The 23,325-nt window shown below is 41.9% G+C and overlaps 1 protein-coding gene across 1 annotated transcript in view; it reads left to right on the top strand.

Annotated features, from left to right (window-relative positions):
- The window catches only part of STPG2 (sperm tail PG-rich repeat containing 2), a 2,754,965-nt gene that overhangs the window by 2,714,556 nt on the left and 17,084 nt on the right, over positions 1–23,325 (top strand). Inside the window, exon 13 of the mRNA XM_086961953.1 lies at positions 18,606–18,740. Within this exon, the coding sequence (XP_086818079.1) occupies positions 18,606–18,737 (132 nt within the window). The 3' untranslated portion in view covers positions 18,738–18,740. The remainder of the gene's footprint in view (positions 1–18,605; positions 18,741–23,325) is intronic.

Here is a 23,325-nt window from a genome sequence, read left to right as displayed (position 1 = left end):
CATTTTTACCTCTTTTCTTATGTATTGCTTTTTGTTAGCTCTTTCCTTCTTTCTTTTTTAGCTGTTTTCTTTTAGTCTTTTTTTTGGTTCCCCTTCTTTACGTTTTTGCCTCTTTCCTTCTTTTTTGCCTCTCCCTTCCTTCCTTTCTTGCCTTCTTTCTTAAAGGCAAGGCTAGAGGCTGATGCCAGACTAAAAGCTTTTTTAGATCTGTGTTAGCCAAGTCCTATTGATTTTACCAACATTGTTTATAACATAGTTACCTGTGGGGATTTGCAGCCAGTCTTCATCCATTTGTCTGTGACTGTCATTCACAGATTTCTTTCACCTACTCCAGCATGCATCAAGAGGCATTGTTAGCCCACTTCAGCCATTGGCTGACTTCACTATGAGTTACAGCATGCTGCCCTTTCACAAGGAGCATAGCCACACAAGGTAGTTCTCTTCAGTGCCAGTTGTACAATGGTAATGTGTACTTAATTGAGACCAGAAAAACACTTTTGCCTTTATGCAATTTTTTTTTTGGGGGGGGGGGTAATGAGGGCATGGCAGCTTCCCAAACAATAATGTTTTGCATAAACTATGACAAAAGAATTGCCAAAATGCTGGTGTCCAATGCTTGTTACATTTTCTGCTTGGACTGGTTGGGTAGATCTTCCTGACCAACCTGAAGCACTTTTTATTTTTTTTGCATAATGACGATCAGTGTGCAGGGTGTGCTAATGTCAATACTACAAAAGTTAAAGTAAAATGACCCAATCAGATCGTTTTACTTTCACTGCATCAGTGTTCGAGGGCATATCTCAGCCCCCCATGCATTGATTGAGTTGAGGGCGGTATCGCTGAAAAGAGAAGAATCTCTCATTTTGAAAGGTATCTCTACAAGTCGATCCACCCAATGGGCACCAGGGATTTTAGCAGGGCAGGGCAGGGCAGGGGATCTTGGCAAGAGCTTGTGCCCCCCGTCACGTCTTAGCCTTTCATTCCCAGGAGGGATGAAGTAGTAAGCCCACTAGACACATGGGAGTGTAAATTAAAAAAATACAAAGGGTTGGGGCTTCCCAACATGGACATAGCCATGTCCCTACTATAAAAAGGGAGCAACATTCTTTGACGGATAGCAGATTGGAGGTTTGTCCCAGTCTGCCTCCTCTTGGGGTCAGAAAGTCTACTAGACACAAGGGACACAAGGGCTATTTATAAAGAAATATAGGGGTGCCCTATCCCAAAAAGGGTGCAACAGTCTTCCGCCCCCCTGGGGGCAGACTGGAGGTTGCCCCAATCTGCCTCCTCCGGGGGCCGGGAGGAGGCAGAAAGCCCACTAGACACCAGGGATATCGATAAAAAAATATAGGGGTAGGGGATGACTAACATGGGCATTACCATGCCCCCACAACTAAAAGGGTGCAACAGTCTTTCTGTCCCATGGGGGCAGATTGGAGGGTTGCCCCAACCTGGTTTCCCATTGGGGAGAGCTGAATGCCCACTGGACACTTGGGATTTCAAAGTGGTGCCAAAACAAACAAAAGGTTGGTGCAGAGTATCCTGGCACTGAGCCATACCCCACCCCAGAAAGGGCCATTATGTCTTTCTGCCCTCTGTGAATTTGGCAGGTTGCTCAAAACTACTCTGGGGGGAGTGGGGTAGAAAGCTCCCTGGACACCATGCATTTTGCATTTGAGGCAAAACAAAGGGGTACGGTGTTGCAATCGGTCATTGGCCAAAGGGGACAAACCAGTCTTCCTACCCCGCCAGGGAGCAGACAGTGTTTTTGCACCTGGGGTGGCAGAAAGGTCACTAGCTGCCAGGGATTTCAACTGTGGGGACTCTCACTGACCCTGGTTTAATCTGTTCCTGTTGCAGGCACTAGGCCCAGCCACACAAGTGGGGTAGCATTTTTATCGGGACAAGTGAGGTAATGCTGGGTGGTAGGAATTTTCTGGATCCCTGCGGATTCCGTAAGTTTGCCTCACAGAAATGCATAGACAATTTATAATATTAAGCAAAGTTTGAGGTTTACAGGGGAATTGTGGCTAAGGAAATGCAAGGCACACCACCCTGTACTCCTCCGGGTATTTCGCTTTCAGAAATGTCTGGGCTTGGTCGGTTTGCAATGGTGGCAGATGAGCCCGAGCCTGGTTAACACAGCCACCCCCATTGCAAAATCACGTAATTTTTTGGCAGGATATTTGGGTGTCCCCCCATCGTGTTTTGGGCCTTTTCCAGTCGCAGGTGCTAGACCCACTCACACAAGCGAGGTACTATTTTTATCTAGCGACGTGGGGGAATGCGGGTGGTAATTTGTGGCTCCAGCAGATTCCAGAAATTTCCCTTACAGAAATGTGAGGGAAATATGTGTCTTTAGTCAAAGTTTGAGGTTTGCAAGGGTTTTTGGACAACCTGGGTATCCAGTTTTCAGAACTGGCTGGGTATGATTGGAATCCCTGGGTGATGGCTGAGTTAGGGCACGAAATCCACAGCTAGCCTCATTGTAAAAACAAATGTGGTGTCTGCAGGGTGAAACAGGAAGTCTCCAGGTCGGGGTTTGGGCCATTTTGTGTTGCAGGCACTGTGCCCAGTCATACAAGTCCGGTGTCGTTTTTATCAGGAGACATGTGGGATGACAGATTGGTAAAACATTTGTTATTACCAATTGGAGTTCCCTATATTTGTGGTTTCCAAAGATAAGCTTGCGAGCAAGAAAGAAAACATTATGAAAACTGCTCTCTGAATCACATGATAGTATGGGTAATTACAAATTCAGAGGTGTACAAATAACCATTGTTCCTATACTCAGTATCCTCTGTATATTTCAGAAATAATTTAGTTTCCTTCATACCCATTTTTCTTTCTTTATATTTTACCATATGAATTTTTCATTGTGTACAGAGTATTGAAAAATTCATAAGGTGCAGCTCGGTTGTTGGCTCTGGGTATTGCATATTCTTGGAAAACCTGCAAACGCTATTTATTGCAGCAACCAGAAAGGTCTGTCAGACATATGGTGTATTGCTTTTGTAAATTAGCCATCGTAGCAAGAGGTTACAGTTGAAAACGTTGTCGCCAATTACTATTGTTTCCTACTCATTTTCAAAGTTTTTTTAATTCAACAGTTAGATGTTTCGTAAAAACCTTGACAGATTTACTCAAATTACACCTCGATGAAATCAGAATGTTGTCTATTTTTTAGAAATGTATAGCTTTCCGAGATGCCCTAGGGGTTCCACACCTGTTTCCACCACAAACTGCAAAAATTAGGAAAAATAGACTACCTCGTAGAAAAATGCCAGAACAGTGATAACAATTGTTTTTGATTCATCTCTAATTCTTTCTGATTGCTGGGAAGTTGTGATTTTTACGAAAAAAACACATATTTCTTGTGCATCACTTTTATCCCATTTCCCGCCCCCAAAAAAATGAAATGTAGCTATATTTTGGCTATATTCCTCGGTCCCCTCTAGGGGAATCCATGAATCCTGAGTGCCTTTAGAATCTTACACAAACTATAGGGACCAACACATTGGGTCAATCTAAGAATTTTCCCGTTGACCTAATGGGAAAAGAATCCTTTTGCTTCAAATAACTCTCACCCACTAGGGATACCCCTGCTTCATTATAAAGTACGTTTTTGTTCCATTGTGGAACATGGCGTGCTCCAACCTGTGAGATGCACGGGAAAGGAATAGGTAGTGAGTGGGGGTTGTGTTACTCTTTAGAATTACCTGTCTGGTAGCCCTAATGTGATCATCTGAACAACTTAATGTTTCCCCTTTCTAAGTGTGCTGCAGAATGCATTCACTAATTATTCACTAGTCACACACGGCAAATCTTCTCTGAATTATGAAGGCTGCTATGATTCATAGCAAAAATGATCTAACTCAGAAAACAAAGGAATTCCCTGTTTGTGCCAAGTGGCCAGACTCAATCAAGAATTGCCAATTTTTGTAAGCACTTTAAAATGCAACATGTATGTGGCAAGATTACAACATCCTTCCCCCGAGAAGTGCTGAGAGCAGGAGGTGGTTCCCATCACCTGCCCCCTGGAAAGAGTGCACCATGACATATCACTCATGAAAGACTGAGCAATAACCCTCTGTTACTTGTCATTTCAGAAAAACATCAGCGCAAATCTCTCCTTTCAGAACTTCTGTGCCATAACATTTGTAGTACTATTGTGTGTATGCCAGAGTCAACAGATTGAAATATTCTTCAGCATTCAAATTTCTGAAATATATGTGATATGCCGCCATCTGTGTGTTATTAATACAGTAAACCACAATAACACTTGACTCTTCCACGACAAGATAAAATGGATGAATAGCTATTAAAATGAAAATAAAGAAACACAGTCAGTACATGATTAGCTTTTGATGGGATACATTATACCGTGTAACTGCAATTTTTGAAGAGAGCTATGTTTTTCTGCAGCTGTGCCTGAATGCTTTCATGTCACAGCTTTATAGTAGAAAATAGACATTTGCGGATAAGGTTCCGCCGACTGAATTCACTTAAACCTGGAATGAATAGAGGAAACGTACACGGTTTGAAGAAATAGGAGTGGAGTAATAAGAAAACGCCATTTTTAGTTTAAATTACAATCTGGAAACACGGTCGCACTGGATTAAGCGCCACAAGATAAATGTATATGACATATCACGCTATTTGTTGCTGTGAACTAAAAAGCTGCAATCGCAATTGAGTGAGGCCTTAAATTGGTGCTGTTTGATGAGAGCCCTGCATCACTTTACACCAGGTAAAGTGGTACATGCGTGACGCAGAGCTCTGAATTAGATTTATGAAGCCACGCAAAGCCACCCTGTGTGGACTTGAGCGGCTTCATAAATATTCAGGAAGGCCATGCAAATCGCTGCATCACCTTCTTCTGCACCCAGGAAGTGTTCCATGGGCGTTGCGATTGGTTTTCCCAAGGAACACCCATGGTTTTTGACGCTGCCCCAGATCCCGGGGAAGCGCCAACTCCTTACACCTCCTGAGGTGAAGCATAACTCGTTATTTCCTCTTTCAATGTGCGTGCAGAAAAATGAATAAGCCTCTTGGGATTGTTTTTGCGCACAAAGGTGCCCCTTCCTGCACAAAATCAATCCTGCATGCAACGGAGCCACCCTTGCAGTATGGTGCAAGGCTGGGGTGCCTATGTTGGGGCTAGGCTGCCAAAATGACACAAGCGCAGGGAAAAAGGACAGGAATGCACCATATTACATACATATGGTGCATATTGCATAAATATGGTGCAATTCTGCCCTTTCACTTTGGCGTAGGGCAGCACAGCAAGGTGCTTACAGCCTGTCAGTTTTGCGTTTTTGTGTTCCTTACACATGAAATTCAGGAATGTGCTTGTATCTTTCGAAGGGGTGGGGTGAAATACAAATGCAGATGAGCTGAACAGCTACTTGACTTTGTGGGTGTTCACAAATGGCTATACGCCATCACTTCAAACACCGTTACTTCGAGCCACTATTATTTCAAATTAAAAAAATTTCAACTAGGGTCATTGCTGAGAATAGTGCATTTACTTAACCTACCAATGTACTTACTAGGCACATTTCAAATTCTACCTCTAGGCCCTGGAGAGTGGGTGCTAGAGTCAAGTCAAGGTCGATGTACTGTACTTGGTGGAGCCAATGCTCAGTCTAATTATTGGCAGTAATAAGCGCGCACTTCCACAAGCGTAGACAGTGCCTTCCCGATAGTTGATTGCATTTCCAAATATATATACCTGGGCCTTATTATGTATAGGGCGCACTTTCCCTGTTTACCGACGGTGCACCTTAGCTCCTTCGGTGCTCATGACGGCTCCCGGCCATCATGAGTCACAGTAAACATGTGCTCATGGCGGCCGGGAGCCGCCAGAACATTGCTGCTGCACCCATGCGCGGTTAATTCCCGATCGGTGCCAGAGAATTGATCAGTTGGCGGAGTTCTGATGGCTCCCGGCCGTCATGAGCACACGCCCACAGTGATTTATGACGGCTGGGAGCCGTCATGAGTACCTGAGCGCCACGCCCAATTCTGCACCCCTCGCACCGCGGCGAAATTCGCACTGTGGCGAAGGGCTTAAACCAAGTGCACCGGGCGCAAACAGGGAAAGCGCACTTTATCACATAGAATGCGCTGCCCTGGGGGCATTTGGGTGAAAAACGGAGCAGCTTTGAAGCAGCCTCTCGCTTTTTCACTGTGCAGGATGCTACCCACCTGCATTTTAAAGGGGATTAGGGATCCCCTTGCAGGCGGCTGCAGTGAGTGACTGCACATGCCTGCAAGGGGATGACTGGGGTACATAGGACCCCTTTCCCCCCTCCAGAGGGCTGCTGTCAGGACCGCACTGTCAGTGTGCACCCTGACAGCATCTTTGCCTCTGCGCCCATGTCTATAATACGGCGCAGGTGCAGAGGCAAAGGGATTCCCTCATTTTCATGGGGCCACACCCCCATGCAAATGAGTGAATGCCCTCTGATGATAGTGCTGGTGCTTTGTGTGCTGCAGTGCTATCGTTATTACAGAAGGAGATGCACAAGCGTCTGCGTCTGCTTCTGTAATATCAAAGTGACCTGGGGGTGCGCAAATCGGGTGCAAAAGCACGCTTCACCCCCGGGGCACTTCCAAAATATGGCCCCTGGATGAGCAGTGGATTGCTGCTGCAGATGTGTGAAAATGTTTAATTATTCCCTATCTTTTAAGTATGTGTGAGGGCAGAGGAGACGTCACCTGGAAATATATTTTACATTGTAAAAAAGGAAAGAAGACCTTAGTGAAATGTAATACATTTTCTTTTCATTTCAAGAGGATTTTATTGAGAGAAATAATGATCCAAATAATATCCAACAAAATACAAAGAGGCGATACATTCCAATATGAGCAAAAATGTGAAACCATGGGCAATAATTGAACAATAACAAGCTCAATGTAAGTAAAATTGGAGAACAGGCACCTAAAATGAGGGTAATGAATTGAGCCAATAGAGGAATACATTGTTCAGAACGTAGAACGTATCAATCCGTAAGATGAGGATAGGGGCAGGGGGAGGTAAGAGGAACAACAGGAAGAAGGAAGGAGAGCAAGGAAAAAAGCAGCAGAAAGAAGGAACGGGAAGAGAGGACAGGAAAGAGGAAGAAAGAAAGAAGGAATCCCACAGGAACAACCCAAAGTAACACAACTACCAAACAAAAATTAGGTAGACATAACAGCAGGGAATTGAGGGACTACACCATTCGCAGAGAGTTCCATATATTCATCCAGAGTTGCCCAAACCCCACTAGAGATGGAAGGTGACAGGTGTGCTAGATCTACTGAAGTGTGAGCACTGCGTAAGAAGGAAACCCATGCCCACCAAGTATGATAGGAGACAGACGAGAAAGACTTCCACTCCATAAGAATAACTTTGATCGCTACAGATAAAAGAAGGTCTAACAGTTGTAATTGTAATGGATCAAGGGGAAGAGGCGTAGGAGCCGCCCAGGGTCCTAAAATAACTAAAGGAAAAGAGAGCTGGAGCTCAATTTCAAAGATAAGGGACAAATGTCGCTGAATAAGGTCCCAGAAAGATTTCAGTAAGGAACAATTATAGAACATATGAGGAAAATCACCTACCTCAACGCCACAACTCCAACAAAGGTCATCCTCTTTAAGGTTGAGAGAATGAAGACGTACCGGAGTCCAGTGGAGTAGATTGATCGAGAAAAACTTGGACTGTAGTAAGGAAGGAGCAATTTTGTTACGTAACGCTAATTTGCCAATGGATTGCCAAGCTTCGGAGGAGATATGGTCCGTAATATTGTGATCAAAATGACGCGACCATTTTTGCTGTGCAACCGTCTGATCAGGAAGCGAAGTAGAAGATAGAAACCTATATATGTGGGAAGCAACATGACCCGCTTTGAGCCATATAGAAAACAGAGAGATGGTGGACGAGGAGGGGTGAAGACGAGTTTTCGAGATCGCAACCTTGATTTTAAGAAAAGTATAGAAGTCTAGATTTGTTAGAGAGTGTTTGAGCGCCAAGCTAGAGAAAGGTAAGGGCTCACCAGACTCATTATACAGATGTTGTACAAGAGAGACACCCTTCATTGCCCAATACGACATGAGTGTGGGAGTGATATTGATTTTAATTTTGGAATTACGCCAAATGGAAGACCATCTAGTCTTGTGCAGAGGAAATGCCATTTTCTTGTCCACTTTCTTAATTGCGACAATTGTATCAATGATGATAGATCGGGAGAATAGAATATGTAGAGTGGAAGTAGTACAAAAGGAGGCAAGTGGTAAGGGAGCAGCTAAATCCTGTTCTATGAGTAGCCATAGAGGGATATGACGGGTTGGGGGAGAAAACCATAGGGCACCTTGAGAGGCCAAAAAAGCAGTCTGGTATTTTTCCCAATCCGGGAAGTTACAACCACCCATATCACAGGGTCTACGTAAATATTTGTATGCTAACCGAGCACGTTTTCCGCTCCATAAAAATTTGGAGGTGATACCATCGATTTCCCGAAAAAAAGAGTCAGATAATTTAATCGGAATCATGGAAGAAACAAAATTGATAATCGGCGTGATCATCATTTTAAGGGTTTGTAAGCGCCCCCACCATGAAATATGTTTTGGAGACCAAGTATCCAGAAGACGACGAACTTTAGCCAGAGTTTGAGACTCATTATACGTAACCGTGGTATGTAGTGTCGAACAGAAATAAATGCCTAGATATTTAAGATGGGTAGCTTGCCATTTAAAGCCAGCCGAGCCCATATGTGCAGGAAAGCAGTAGGCATTTAAAGGGAACATTTCTGTCTTGTCTTTATTTAGGGTATATCCCGAAACTTTAGAAAATAAAGAAATGGTGTCAGAGATAGCAGGAATGGCTAACGCGATATCGTCCGAGAAAATGAGAACATCGTCTGCGTAGGCAGCAGTTTTTAGACAATGAGGGCCAAAAGAGAACCCTTTGATATCGGGGTGTAAATCAATCAGCCGAAGGAGAGGATCGATAGATAACAAAAACAAGAGAGGGGATAAAGGACAACCTTGTCTCGTTCCCTGGCAAAGATTAAAAAAAGAGGATGTAGAACCATTAACTCTAATATTAGCTTTGGGTTGGGAATACAAAGACATTACCATGTTAATAAATGATTCCCCGAGGTTATGTGCATGTAAAACAGCTCGAAGAAAAGGCCAAGAAACCTTATCGAAGGCCTTCTCCGCATCGAGGGCCAAGGCGGCGGCAGGTAATTGGGATCGCTTGGCCGCCCCAATAATATGGCAGAAAGTGCGAATATTATCTCTTGCTAGCCTACCTTTAACAAAGCCAGTTTGGGAGGGATAGACTAAATTGGGAATAAAGGATTCTAGACGTTTCGCCAGGATTTTAGCAAAAATCTTCGCTTCCATATTGAGAAGCGAAATAGGGCGGAAATTCTTAGGGTCCGAATGATCCTTCCCCTCTTTTGGGATCACCACTATGGTGGCTTCGGCAGCCGTACCAGAGACAGAACCATTACGAACAAAAGCGTCAAAGACAGCCTGCAACTTAGGAACAAGCAACGGGAGAAAGGTTTTATAAAATAAGATCGGATAACCATCAGGGCCTGGAGCTTTCCCCGAACGGGTGGCCTTGATAGCCGAAACTATTTCCTCAGATGAGATAGGTTCATTTAGAGTGGAGCGATCCTCCTCTGAGACTGATTGAATCGGAATTGATTTTAAAAAATCTTGGCATTTGTCAAAAGAGGCTTGGTTAGAGGGGGTATACAATTTGTTATAAAAATCACGAAAAACTTCAAGAATTTCCTCAGTTTGGAATTTTTTAGAGCCATTATGATCTTTAATAGAAGAGATCTGAGAGGATCTAGAGGAGGAATCTTGGAATTTTAATGTAGCAGCCAAAAGTTTGCCAGCCCGATTCTTTAAGAGTAATTTTTTGGACTTTTGTGCTTGGAAACCAATATGAGCTCTTTTAGTGACAATTGTATTATATTTGTATTTTAGAAGCTTAATTTGTTGTAGGATAGTCGGATCTTTAGTATGTCTAAAGGAAGCCTCCAAAGTCTTGATTTCAGATGATAAATCAGTAAGTTCTTTTTTAATCGCTAAATTGCGTTTGGACATGCATGCAATAACTTGGCCACGGAAAGTACATTTAAAAGAGTCCCAAAGAATTATTGGAGAAGATACAGAAACCTCATTTTCACGGAAAAAAGTGTTTATATCCTTGGAAAATTCTTCCACTTGGGTAGAGTCATATAACACCTCCGTATTAAGTCTCCAGGAACGACCACGTGGTTTCGGAGCAAAGGACGAAAGCGTAAAAGTGACCGCAGCATGGTCGGAGATGACAATGGGATGTATAAGCGGGGAGGAAGAGGCTGCGACAAGAGAAGAGTGAACTAGGAGATAGTCAATGCGAGAAAATGAAGAATGAGGGGAGGAAAAGAAAGAAAAATCACTACCAGTGGGATTATGGAGACGCCAAATATCATGCAAATTAGCAATGGAGCACATGTTAAGCATCTGTTTGTGTGCTTTAGGCGGGCGAAACTGAAAAGCGGAGTTCCTGTCCAATAAAGGATCCATAGGTAAGTTAAAATCCCCACCCACAATAAGATTACCAGCATGTGGGGTATCATGCAATTTTTTAGAAATGGATTTCCAAAAAGCAGGGTTGTCAATATTCGGAGCATAGATATTCATAACAAACAGATCATGTTGTCCATCTGATAATTTAGATAAGAGCCATCGACCATCAGAATCATGCTCAGAAGAGATAATTGATAAACCCGAATTTCTCGAAACCAACGTAACCACACCATTGCGTTTACCAGAAGCATCCGAACAAGACACATCCGACACCCATTCTTTCTTCAAAAATAGCGCTTCTCTACTAGAGATCTTAGATTCTTGAAATAGGACTAAGTCCGCTGAGAGAGATTTACAATAATCTAAGATTTTAGATCGTTTGACCGGATGATTTAACCCCTTAACATTAAGGGATAATACATTTAAACCTGGCATATAATTGAAGGGGATACACACGAAGACAACAATGATAACAGAGAAAGGACGAAGTACAAAAGTATAGTAGACCAACCACAAAACAAAATAGATGTTACGGGAGCAACCCTGTGGGAGAACCATGAAAAAAGAAAAGCCAGAAGGAGAGAAGAGAGATTAGCAAAGAGAGAGAAACGAGGCAGAGGGGGAGGTCTAAAAGAGACCCATAACATGCAAGGGAGAACGTGGAAAAGGCGAGTCGAAGACCCGTATTAGGAGCAAACGTTGGTAAAGAAGAATAGCCCATTATGAAAAAAAAACGACTGACAGTAAACTAAAAAGCAATAGAAAAATCATACACATAGAAATACATTTTATAATGAGATATTATATTGCTATTAGAAGAAAAATACCACTCATATTAGATAACATTACCCCATCAAGCGCAAGAGCATGACTTAAATAACAATACTATAAAATGTAGGAAAAACTGCATTATGTACGAAACATCTGAAATAACATATATCATTTGTGAATAGAGGAACAAATAAGTACTGAAATCGCATATAAATCAAACAAAAACACCTAATTCTAACTATACTATAAAATGGAGTGACATAAGAGGAAAGAAAGAAGGTGTATGAGAACAGCATGTAAACACGAGGAAGAAACCGAGAGGGAAGATGAAAAAGAGCATAAAGAAAAAGGAGAAGTCTACACCACGATACTACAATGCTACATAGTGTAATGCAAATATAATAAAAAAATGCTATCGAAAGGAATAATAATACTTGAGTAAAGATAATAAATCTGCAACTAAGAACTCTAAAAAGTGCAGGTAACTAGTAAGCATAAACAGCAACAATATAAGTGAAACACACCGTAATAAAAATAGATAGGAGCAAGAAAAAAGGAGTTGAAACATAGGTACAAATACACACGAAATTAGAGAAGACGGGTAAAAGAAAGAAGAAGAAAAAATGGAAAGGACCTACAAGAAATTTCTCGAAGAATAATGAAGAGAAAAAAAAGAAGGAGAGGACGGATACTAGAAAGAAGGAGAACTATCAGAATAGTATAGAAAGAAGAACAGAGATAGGACATACGATAGCAGAGGAGAAGATCAACATGAAAACGTAGCTGGAGAAAGAAGAGAAGGTAACCATGCAGAAAAAGACATAACCAGAAATAAAGAGAACAACAAATCAGGTCCCTGAGGCCCCAGGAGTCTGCGTCGTTGCTCGTTGAATCTCCATCTCTATCTCCTCCTGGTTGTCCAAGAACGTTGTCAAGTCTGCCGGTTCATCGAAGATTCTGGAACGACCTTTATATGTAATGCGAAACTTGGATGGACCAGAAAAGGAAAAAGAGATGCCCAAGTCAGTGAGACGTTTTCGAAGATTCAAGAAACCTTTCCGTCTTATGACCGTGTCTCTAGCAAAGTCTTGGGAAATGGATATGCGATGACCCTCCCAGTTGAGTTGTTTAATCTTGCGCATATGTGACAAAATCAGCTCAGTGTGTTGATGTCGTAAGGGCTTAAAAATGATTGCTCTTGGCTGGGTGGCTGCCTTAGAACGGAACGTTGGAACACGGTGTGCCCTTTCAATCTCAAAGTCTCTGTGGAAAGATAGTTGAAGTGTATCAGGAATCCAATGAGATAAGAAGTCAATCATGGAGGAGGATGATTTCTCTGAGTCCTCCGGTAAGCCAAAAATACGCAGATTAGATCTCCTATTACGGTCCTCCTGCTCAGTGAGGTCTCTGCGCATCGCCGCCATAGACCGCTCCATTTGAGAAAGGGACCTGGATTGCTTTTGCATACCATCCTCTGCGGAACTTATCCGAGTTTCTGTTGCTGATACACGTAGAGATAGGGCTTTAAAATCATTCCTGATGGCAGATACTTCCACTTGTAGTAAGTCAGTGTTAGTTTTGGTTGACTGCGCAATATCATGAACCTCATTGAGGCGCGCCAATATGGTGTCCAATGTGGAAGTATTGTCCGCCTGAGGTGATTCAGGAGTCGGAGAGACTGACTTAAGTCGCTTCAAAGAAGTGCCCGGGTCTTTAGAGTCTTTGCTGTTCAAGGAGCGACTCATAATGACAGTGTTGTAGCAGGAGACCAACAAAAATATCCCAGAGGTAGAGTATAGCACCAGAGTTGCGCAAAATATCCAGGAACAGTAAAAAAAGAGGCAATTCACGCTCCAAACACGCTACGCTAATCTAGCGGTTGAAAAATGAGCATAAATAAACAGTAAGACACCTCAGGATAGCGACATGAGCCTCTCAATGAATCATGTAGAGAGAAAAAACTGTGAGCACTTTCAAACCAGCCAAGCAGCAAGAAGTAACATTAGAAAAAAAAAAAAACGTAAATGTTACCATTGTAGTCGTCGTGTGAAGAAACCCTTAGATAGACACGAAAGACTGATAAATTGTATCCGCGGCGGCGCCTCAGAGAACAGATGACAGGAACGTCATACGCGGCAAAATGGCGGCCGCTCCTCAGGAATGCGAGCGCCTGCGAGGATGGAAGCAGAACGCATAATTCCGGTGATTGAAAACGCGGAAAAACAGCGTCGTGGAGATCAGCGCATGTTCCGCCGTAGGTGTGTGGTTTTTCCGTTGAAAAGGGCACGAAGAAACGGAGAAAAACGCTCAACGGGATCAACTCACCCCGGAGCTCAAGCGCAACACGCCATATCACAGCGGCGCGCAAGCCACGCCCCCAATGTAATACATTTTCTAACTATATGTATGCATTTGGATTTTCTACGCTGCAGTGACTTGGCACAAATTGGGTTAGAAAACGGAGCCAAAAGTTTGGAAACTTGGCAATTACAATATATATGTATTCCGATATTCCAAAACCCCAAATCTTTGCGCAGAAACACCACGGCGCTCTGTACAGTAGAAAACCTCTGTACTGTATAGGCATATCACTGTATGCTCATACATTTATGATTTATTGTGAATCAATGCTTCATTATGGTTTTGCAGATTCTTTCACGAAGTGACCTTGTCTACCAGTTACTCTGAAGCAGCGGTTCTTAATTTTTTGACATGTGTGGACCACCACTGAATCATTACTGGAATCCGGTTACCCTAATTGAGACATTATTCGAAGCTGGGAACCCCCATCCTAAGCAATTTCTGTGACTTAAACCTCAAAAGAACACACAAAAATACAAACACCAAACAAATGCTCAGACATTGAAATATGTAGCTCAATTCACAACCAAATATACAAAATATTGTCACATTTTCGATTCGGCTCCACTATTTGCATATACTTTATTAATTTTACATACATTTTGTTATGATCTAATTTTGTAAAACAGTTTTGGGCCACCTGAGTAAACCTCACGGACCCCCAGAGGGATTCGGACATATGGGACAAGAACCAGTGCTCCTTACCATCTGTTACTCACAGTTTATAGGAGTGTACATTACTTCGCCCTGTTTATGCGCATGTCGTACGTTTTGTGAACTAAATTAATTCACAGTAACTGGCAAACCGTTGCTTTCAATAGAGTCATGAAAAATGTAGTGATCTGATGGTGAGTCTAGGGAGAGTTTGTTTGTGATGATGAACCAAAACCGGTGTGCTGTATACCAAGAGAAAAGGCCCAAGATGTTTTCATGTATTTAAAAGAAAGCTGTTGAGAGATGAGCACATGGTTAAGACAGAACTACACACCCGTTTTTCTAGAATATATGTTAAAAAAGCCTGATCTTGCAGCTCTCAGGGGACTTCATACCCTATTCTTATACGTTATGTGGTTTGAAACATTTTAAAACATGTGCCACCATGTTGAGAAGCTTAGACTTTCTGATTTGTGTTTCTATATCTACGTTTAAATGCCCTACTGCACATTGTGAAGGGGAGTGCAAAGTAGGCCCCACATTTTCAAAGATTTTGCATTAGGTTTGCATCACTTTTTTGATGCAGTCCAAAAGCAAAATCCATTTTAGTATTTACAAAGCTGTACAAGTGTCTATTTGTGATGCTTTGTAAAAAAAAGTAATTCAGCCTATTGTGCCGCCTTGTGTTACTTTGAGTTAGGGAGGCATTTAATGGGTGCTCTCATGCATTCACCTATGGATTTGTATGCAAACGCATATTTACAGCGAGTTGCAGACATGGGTTTGCACCAAAATAGTGCATCTGCCTGAGGCATAGATCTATATATTTGTTTCCTTTCTGTATGTGTGCTGTAATGTACAAAGAGAAAAAAAACCTCCAAGAATAATTTTTGTTCAGAATGGTCCTCCTTCCTGCACAAAACTATCCTGGCCATCACACAGGCACCCTTGCGCTACGGCACAGGGATGCCTGCATTGGCACTAGGCATCCCAAAGTGCGCCAGCGCTGGGAGAGAGAAGAACTGAACTATTTCTTTTGAATATGTTGCAGTTCTGCACTGTCCCTTTCATGCAAACCAGCACAGCAACTTCACTTGCTGCGTTGCATAACATGCTTGTAAATCCGAGCACTGGTGGTAAAAGCCATGTCATGGTTGCACGCAGCATCATATGGTGCAGGTAATGAAGTGAGTAGGTTTGAGAGTAGATCAGGAAATGTAAGTGCTTAAGCCTTTCAGAAAAAAATAGACAGTGACTGGAATTAACTCTTTGATATAAGGGAAGCGGCAAAGCTTCACCAATCATCGAATGTAGCCTTACAGCCTGCTGCTGAGGAGTATACCAGTTGTGGATAGCTGTGAACACTAAAAGGAGGTTGCGGCCTTTAACAACCAGTATAGTCTAAGGCAGAGGCATATAAAGCTTTTAGAACATTAGGATAGAATGTTGTAAATTAAGCAGGGAGAGACAGAAATGTAAACAATAGACATCTCAACATTCCAATATTCTAATTACCCTTTCACTGCCCATAACGATTGACAGATTGATGTAATAGTTAAACAGGATTGGCTCTGAAGATATGTAGTTCTTTCAGGTACATTTTAAGGATTTTGTGGGCCTTGGGCCAAAGGTATTTTGGGGACACCTGTTTGGAACAGCTTTGAATTAATGATCCCGTTTCAGCTCTTTCGTGCACCCTTTGGCCAATGCACAGACACACTGGTCCACATTCTAAATATGTTTACATCTAATATTCAGGGATAGTGACATTTTTTTTCAATATTTAATGCAACAGCAGCTCATTAATATTTGTTTGCAAAAAATCATTATAACCCGTCCTATTTCTCATATGTAAGGTCCTGTTTTGATCTAAAACAAGCTTTTTTTTATGGATAGTGCATGGCCCTATCCCTCACATAAAAAGTAAAGGAAAACAGTATTTAAAGTTTAAGAACTGCTCAAGGTCATCAGGGCAAGACTCCTTTCAGAACAGAGCTGGCACTGGCAGGTGTCTCTGAGTTCTATAGCAGGTTTAATTTGAATCACCTTTAGTACAACTCGTTGACACCCAAACTGTCTGTCCAATATTCATCTAGTGATCCTCGAAACAGTTACTTCCAGCTAGCCGGCTTCCGCCCAGCAATCTGACAATAACCTAGTGTGTGTGTTTCCAGAGCGCACAAATGGGAAATGGTCATTAGAAAATATACCAGTGTTTTGAGGACCATTTCATGTAGATTTTATTTAGAGTTGAGGGGCCCGATTCACAGACCTAACTTAAGACAAAATCCTAAACTTACTACTTTTGGTATTCACAGATTTTAAGATTTTGTCGTAAGACTGACTTAAGACAGACTTAAGTTAGAATTTTGTCTTGAGTCTGTCTTAAGTCAAACTTAAGACAAAATCCTAACTTCTGTGAATACCAAAAGTAGTAAGGTTAGGATTTTGTCTTAAAATAGTTCTGTGAATCGGCCCGAGATTATTACTACTGAGCCTTATAACCTTTACATTACTCTGGAATCTTAGCCTTTGGTCCAAACACGTTTCTATTTGTTTTGTGGGTGAGTTCTTCAAACTCGTTATTCTAAACAGCATCCTCATGTCCTGGTTTGGGGTACACCACCAAGTGTAAATGTCCTGACTGTGTTAATGCCTACTAGTGATATCTGCAGTGAAATGCAAGAGTTTCAAATCTGGGAGAGTTAACGTATCCTTCTGAGGACAGAACATTGACTACTGCTAAATTGGGTAGTGCCTGTTATGTACAGCGCCTAGAAATGGAAGCAGTGCACATGAACCAGTATCTAAACAAGCATTGGCAATGTCAGTAGGTCTGGCTTTAATGTGCATGGTGTGCACACAGCATTTGTGGATTTTATTTTAGCATATTAGAGCCAGTCTTTTAATGTGTTTAATCAGGTATATGGAGCACTCCAGTAGGCAAAATGTGGGTCAAGACTAAAACCTTTTACATACCATGGGACTGTGAGAAACTAAAACAAAAAAGGAGTACATTATGTATACAATCCATGTATGATGAGGAATTAGCCCCTTAAGTGCTGCGTCGGTGCGTTGGCCGACGGCAGCACTACCTCCCCAGTGCTGCGCACGACCATTGGACGTCCATTCAGCACTAGTTCCAATGGACAGCGCAGCACTGGGGAGGGATGTTTACTAGCATCTATGAGGTTAGAGGCATATTTACACATTTTTCACGCAACGCAGTGCAATGCAATAAGCAACGTCCTTGTGCTATGTTGCATAATTTGGAGAGAAAAGAAATGCACAATATCTACCAGGATATGGAGCACTTCCGCTCCCTCCTAGCTGTGGTGCACTATATGCTGGCTAGCACCAATGCAGGCAGCCTTATGCCGTGCCACAAGAGTGCCTGTGTTACGGCCTGGATTGTTTTTGTGCAGGAACGGAAACCTTCCTGCACAAAGATTATCCTAAGAAGCAATTTCCTCTTTTTATGTGTGCTGCAGAATGCAGAGTAAATAACGATGAGAAATAAATATATTTCCCCTTGTTACACCATGGTCAGGGTAGGTCATACCATTTTGGAGCAATGCCAGGTTTACTGATTTCAGTAAATATGAAATTCCATCAAATTCCATGGGTGGATGCATGAGAACGCCCATGCTCTACCCATGGAATGCTGACCACTAAGAAATGTAATTCTAAGCAGCTGCACTGTGCTACATTTCTTTACAAAGTTACACAAGGCAGAGCAAATTGTCCCTTGTCTGCCTTTGTAAATCTTACTGCAGCGTTTGTGTTGTCCTTGCACCTCCTTGCGTGACTCAAGGACAACACAAAGGTTTAATAAACCTGAGCACAAATCTGTGCTGATTCAGGGTACTTTTAAGATGTAAAATAGTTGCTTGTTTAAAAAGTCCTCCAAATGAGATGGAATGATTCACCAAATAGCCAGTAGCAAGATGTGAGAGAGAAATACTTCTCAGGGTAGGTCCAAAGCCCACTCTATGTATATTTTAAAGAATTGATTTCAATCGATCATGGAGACAGTTGTGTTGTAAAGCAAGACCAAAATAACAAGTTATTGTACTTCCTTTGCTTCATGAGATGAATTGCCTGCCAAATGCTGCTGCAAAAGCGCCCTCTCTACTCATAGAAAGTCACAGGAGAGTTGCCAAATGTGTCTGTTCATACTGTAACCATGACAGAAGTAATAACTTATGATGTACATAATTCCTGTGTTTGTCTTTCAATAGCTCAGCCCAATGTACAAGGACACTGTACTCAAGAAGACGTTTAACGCAAGCTTGTTAAATCCCACCCAATATCAAATGGACAACGTTCTGAAAGCCCAGTCTCCTCTACAGGGGTGCTCTCTAACCATTTAATCGGTAAGTTAGTAAGCCCATCATCTGATCATGTGGTCTTAATTTTGACATCATCTGAAAAAGCTTTTTCAGACATCATCTGAAAAAGCATTTAAAGCACATATGTAATGTGGAAATTGTTACATCTTTGAAAGGAGTTCCCTTGTACATGAAAGTGCTTTTGCAAAAACACATTGCACATGTTTACAAGTGACTGTCTTGGATGTGGTAATAATCCCCTAATTATTACCTAGTCTGATATTTTGGGGTTAACATGCGATAAGCACCAAAATCTGCAATGTCCAATGACCACTGGGCCTTCTACCATGTTAAATTTGAACAGGTTTGACCTTCTGAGATGTAGTGAAGGGTGTGATCTTTATCCCACCTGGTGATTAGCTGGTGCAATAAACATCACCCTACTTGTAATTACCATCCATGCACACACACCAATTTAACTGGTGCATTGTCATCAGGCCCATTGATCAGTTTGGTCAGAATGTTGCCAGTTTGAGTCTTTTGAGTCTCTATCAATATAGTAAAAACACTATTTTGTGTGTAAATTTGGACAACCATATTTGAGTGGTACAATGTAGTTAGCTATTGAGGAGTTTTATTTTGCTTTTTTAAAGAACATACATATGGAACAGATTTTCATTTTTGTGTGAGATTGGCTGGAATTGAATCTAAAACCAGCTCTAGAAGACATTTTAAGAACAGCCCCAAACTACACTAAGTGTGTGAGTCCAACCTCTGCAGCTGGATTTGAAGGTCTCTTCATCAATTTTAGTTATAGAAAATCTGTTTAATGGGTGTTGCCAACTTTAAATTGATGTCTTTTTGAAAAATCACAGTTCAGCTAATGGTACATTGATGAGAATGGTCAGTACAGGCTTTTTCATCAAGGACGGGAAATAAAGGCACCAACATTAAAGAAAGCTTTACATCCCTACTCTGGCGAAACGTCTAGAAAAATGTGTGCAAATTAAACTCTGCAACCAGATTGAGAACTTCTAACTCCTGGATCAACATCATTCTGTTTTTTTTTTAAAAAGGACACAGCACAGAATCTGCACTCACTCACATCATGGATGAGAAATTGAAAATGCTAGACCAGAATAAATCATGTCTTTTGATACTCCTTGACTTATCCTCTGCTTTAAACACTGTTAAACACAACAGTTTACTGTCCCTACTGCAATGAACAATGGGCCTATCAGGTCCTGTAGTGCAATGATTTACTTCATTCCTCCACAACAGAACCCACAGAGTCAAGGTGAAGCAATCCCTCTTGCAGCCCTTCGTGATTAATCTGGGGGTACCACAGGGGTCCGCCCTTTCTCCCATTCTCTTCAACTTATCCTGGAACCTCTTGCAAACTCACTGAACTCTGCAAACATTCTTTATCACATGTATGCAGATGACACTCAAATGTATCTCTGAAAATCTCCTCCCCAGAAGACATCATTGACCTCAAATCTACTCTGCAGAACACTCCAAACTGGCTCACTGCCAACCACCTCAAGCTCAACACTTCCAAAACAGAATTCCTCCTCATTGCTCCTCCTAATCACACTCCCAGGATCGACCTCTGGATGAAGCATCTAACAGCCTTCAACTGTTCTCCTCACATTATTAATTCCGCTAAATCACTTGGAATCACTTTAGACAAGCACTTGAATATGCAGAATCATATAAGTAATGCCACCAAAGGAGCTAACTACCAGATGAGTACCTAAGGGAAACTTAAATCCTTCCTACCACTGGAGAACTTTAAGCTGCCGGTCCCAACTCTTGTGTTACCTAGATTGGACTACGGAAACTCCACCCTATGCGTTCTTGCTAAATACAACCTGGCACCGCTAAGGGCCTCCATTTATGCGGCGGCCAGCCTGGTCTCCAGTATAAAAAGAAATAATCACATATCACCAGCCCTAAACACTTACTGGCTCCCATATGAAGCAAGACTACAGTTAAAGATTTCTTGCATGACTCATAAATCCCTTATTTCAAGACCCCCAGATATCTGGCACAAAAGCTAGAGTTATCGGGGATGCAGATCTTCACAAAGTGCGAGCTCACTGCTACTGAAACCACAGATTTTCCACAAAAAGAGAACAAGCTACCGAGCCTTCTCGGGTATCGCCCCGAAGATATGGAACTCTCTGTCACCAGATGTCTGCCGAATCTCTTCAACCTCCTCTTTAAAAAAAAAAGTGAAAACTCTTCTAATGAACATGTTTATGCCCTAAAATAATCACCTTATGTTCCATGGATAACACAGTATGTCGTATTGTCTATATATCTGCATACTATTCGGATACACTCTATGACTACTACATTAATGGTCCGCTATAGATGTCAGTATTACTGTGCTACTTTCATAAATGTGACGAGTATTTGTTCTTACATCTGTATCCTGCCTATCCTATAATGTAAAGTGCTCTGATATTTTGTAAAAAAAAAGCTCAATATTTTATTTGGTGGTGACAGATTTCAAGAGTAATGTTAAAGAAACAAAGGTTTAGGGAATAATTTTTAAAAAAACTTGTTAGCACAAAACATATAACTGACAAAGAACAATTAGTCAAAGAAACATTGCAAAGGATGAAATAAAGTAACCACAACAGCTATCTGAAAGATGTTTGCTATTGAAAAATATTCATAAAACACAAAAGAAAATTACAATAATCAATTGGTGCTCACCTGGTTACACAAGACGAACACAAATGAAAAATGTCAACGGTAAGCACAGGATATTTCATAAGGTAATTCAAAATATTTGAATAATCTCACCCAATTGGTTAGGGGACTTGGTATGGCAAACAGATTTTGCTATTGATTTCCCTAAAATCCTTTGTTATCACTCGCTCCAATCTTCCCCCATCTAGAACTCACACTTGGATAGAGGGAGCACTTGTGCTGCCACCGGATTTCTGTGAGGAGTGCTTCTTTTCATCTCTGTGGCACTCCCTGCAGAAACTGAGAGCCCCACCAAGCTTATGCATCTCAAGCTGCACTCTGGGAATCATTTGTTTCGCAGACTGGGCAATCTGCAGAGGAAATGCCTTCTCCTTTTTCTTACCATTTGCTCCACCACTGGCAGACTAAATGGTGAGTAGCCAGCAGTCTGACAAACCTTGTCAGCCAAATTTCAAGCCAAGACTTATTGCTAGTTTCAGGGACAGGCACAGCCTAGGTGAACCAGAAGAGAAACTGCAACCACAATCCCTGGAGAGGACATCTAACTCCCCTTTCTACCAAAGACGTCACTAACCCAAGGCCACAGTGGCCATATTGTGAAACAAGGAACAGGTACTTTGGCAGCAGAGGTTTACTGCTTCCTGGCCTACAGGGTAAAGCCAAGAGAGAGAGAGAGAAACACCAGACCACTCGGTCAAAGGAAATTACTTATAATTTAAAATAAAGTACTAATATTATGTACTTTACAGATAATGCTGAAAGTTACCTTTAACTTCATGTACCATATAAAGGCATTTGACCTGCAGCTCCTTCTCCTACATGGTAACGGAACACTTCAGTGAATTTCAACTTCCTTATTGTGTGTGGGCTGTGGGTCCCCATTGCTTCTGATCGCATTACGAAATCTGGATTAGCAAAGCCCTCTGACATGGATTCGCCTTCATGAAGAAAGAACTGTGATCTGGAAAAGAGGTGCAGTAATTGCACATCACTTATATGTTCATGCTACAAGAAGGATGTCAGTGTACTTGTACAATGTTCGAAGGATCCACAACAAATATCAGCGCCATTGACCTTAAAACTAATTTTACCATATCATGCTTCACAACACTGACCCTCCTGCAAGTCTGCAAAGCCGCAAAATGAATCAAAACCTCAAACACCCCAGTCAAGTGTTGTCCAGAATGCACCATGCAATATCACTTTGACATTGTAGCATCTGACACCATAAAGATTGTTAATGATCCGCTCCACCACCCGAAACAACACATCAATGTTAGGGATCTAGGGCCAGATGTAGGTAGGCAAATACTGGTCGGTAACGGCCGAAATTCGGTAATTTCGGCCGTTACCGACCGGTATTTGGAAAATGAGATGTAGGGCCACCTAAAATACAGAATCGGTAATTTTACCGATTCGGTAAAATTACCGAATCAGTAAAATTACCGAATCTGTATTTTGCGATGTAGGTAGCACTGTAATCAGTGCTACAGGGCTTTCAGAATTCGTTATTTACCACCAACTAGAAGTTGGTGGTAAATAAGAAAAGCCTTGAAAAAGCATTTTTTTTGCTTTTCAAACGCTGCCATGTTGCAGACATACATGCCCTTAGGGCATGTATGTCTGCAACATGTGCACCCATGCACTATTGAGGGGTGCAACAGGGTGTCAAAGTGACACCCTGCCACCCTTCAATGTTTCCCCTAATTACCGAATCGGTATTTACCGATTCGGTAATTGACATTCATTCCTACGGGCCTCAAGGCCCATAGGAATGAATGGCATTTACCGAATCGGTAAATACCGATCGGTAATTAGCGAATCTTACCGATTTGGTAATTTAAAAATATAAATTACCTACATACCATTTACCTACTCTTAAATACCGAATCGGTATGATTCGGTA

The sequence above is a fragment of the Lissotriton vulgaris genome, chromosome 3_1 (genome assembly GCF_964263255.1).
Source record: "Lissotriton vulgaris chromosome 3_1, aLisVul1.2, whole genome shotgun sequence".
Classification (NCBI taxonomy): domain Eukaryota; kingdom Metazoa; phylum Chordata; class Amphibia; order Caudata; family Salamandridae; genus Lissotriton; species Lissotriton vulgaris.
Note: the sequence above shows the minus strand (reverse complement) of the source record. Positions and strands in the feature narration are given on the sequence as shown.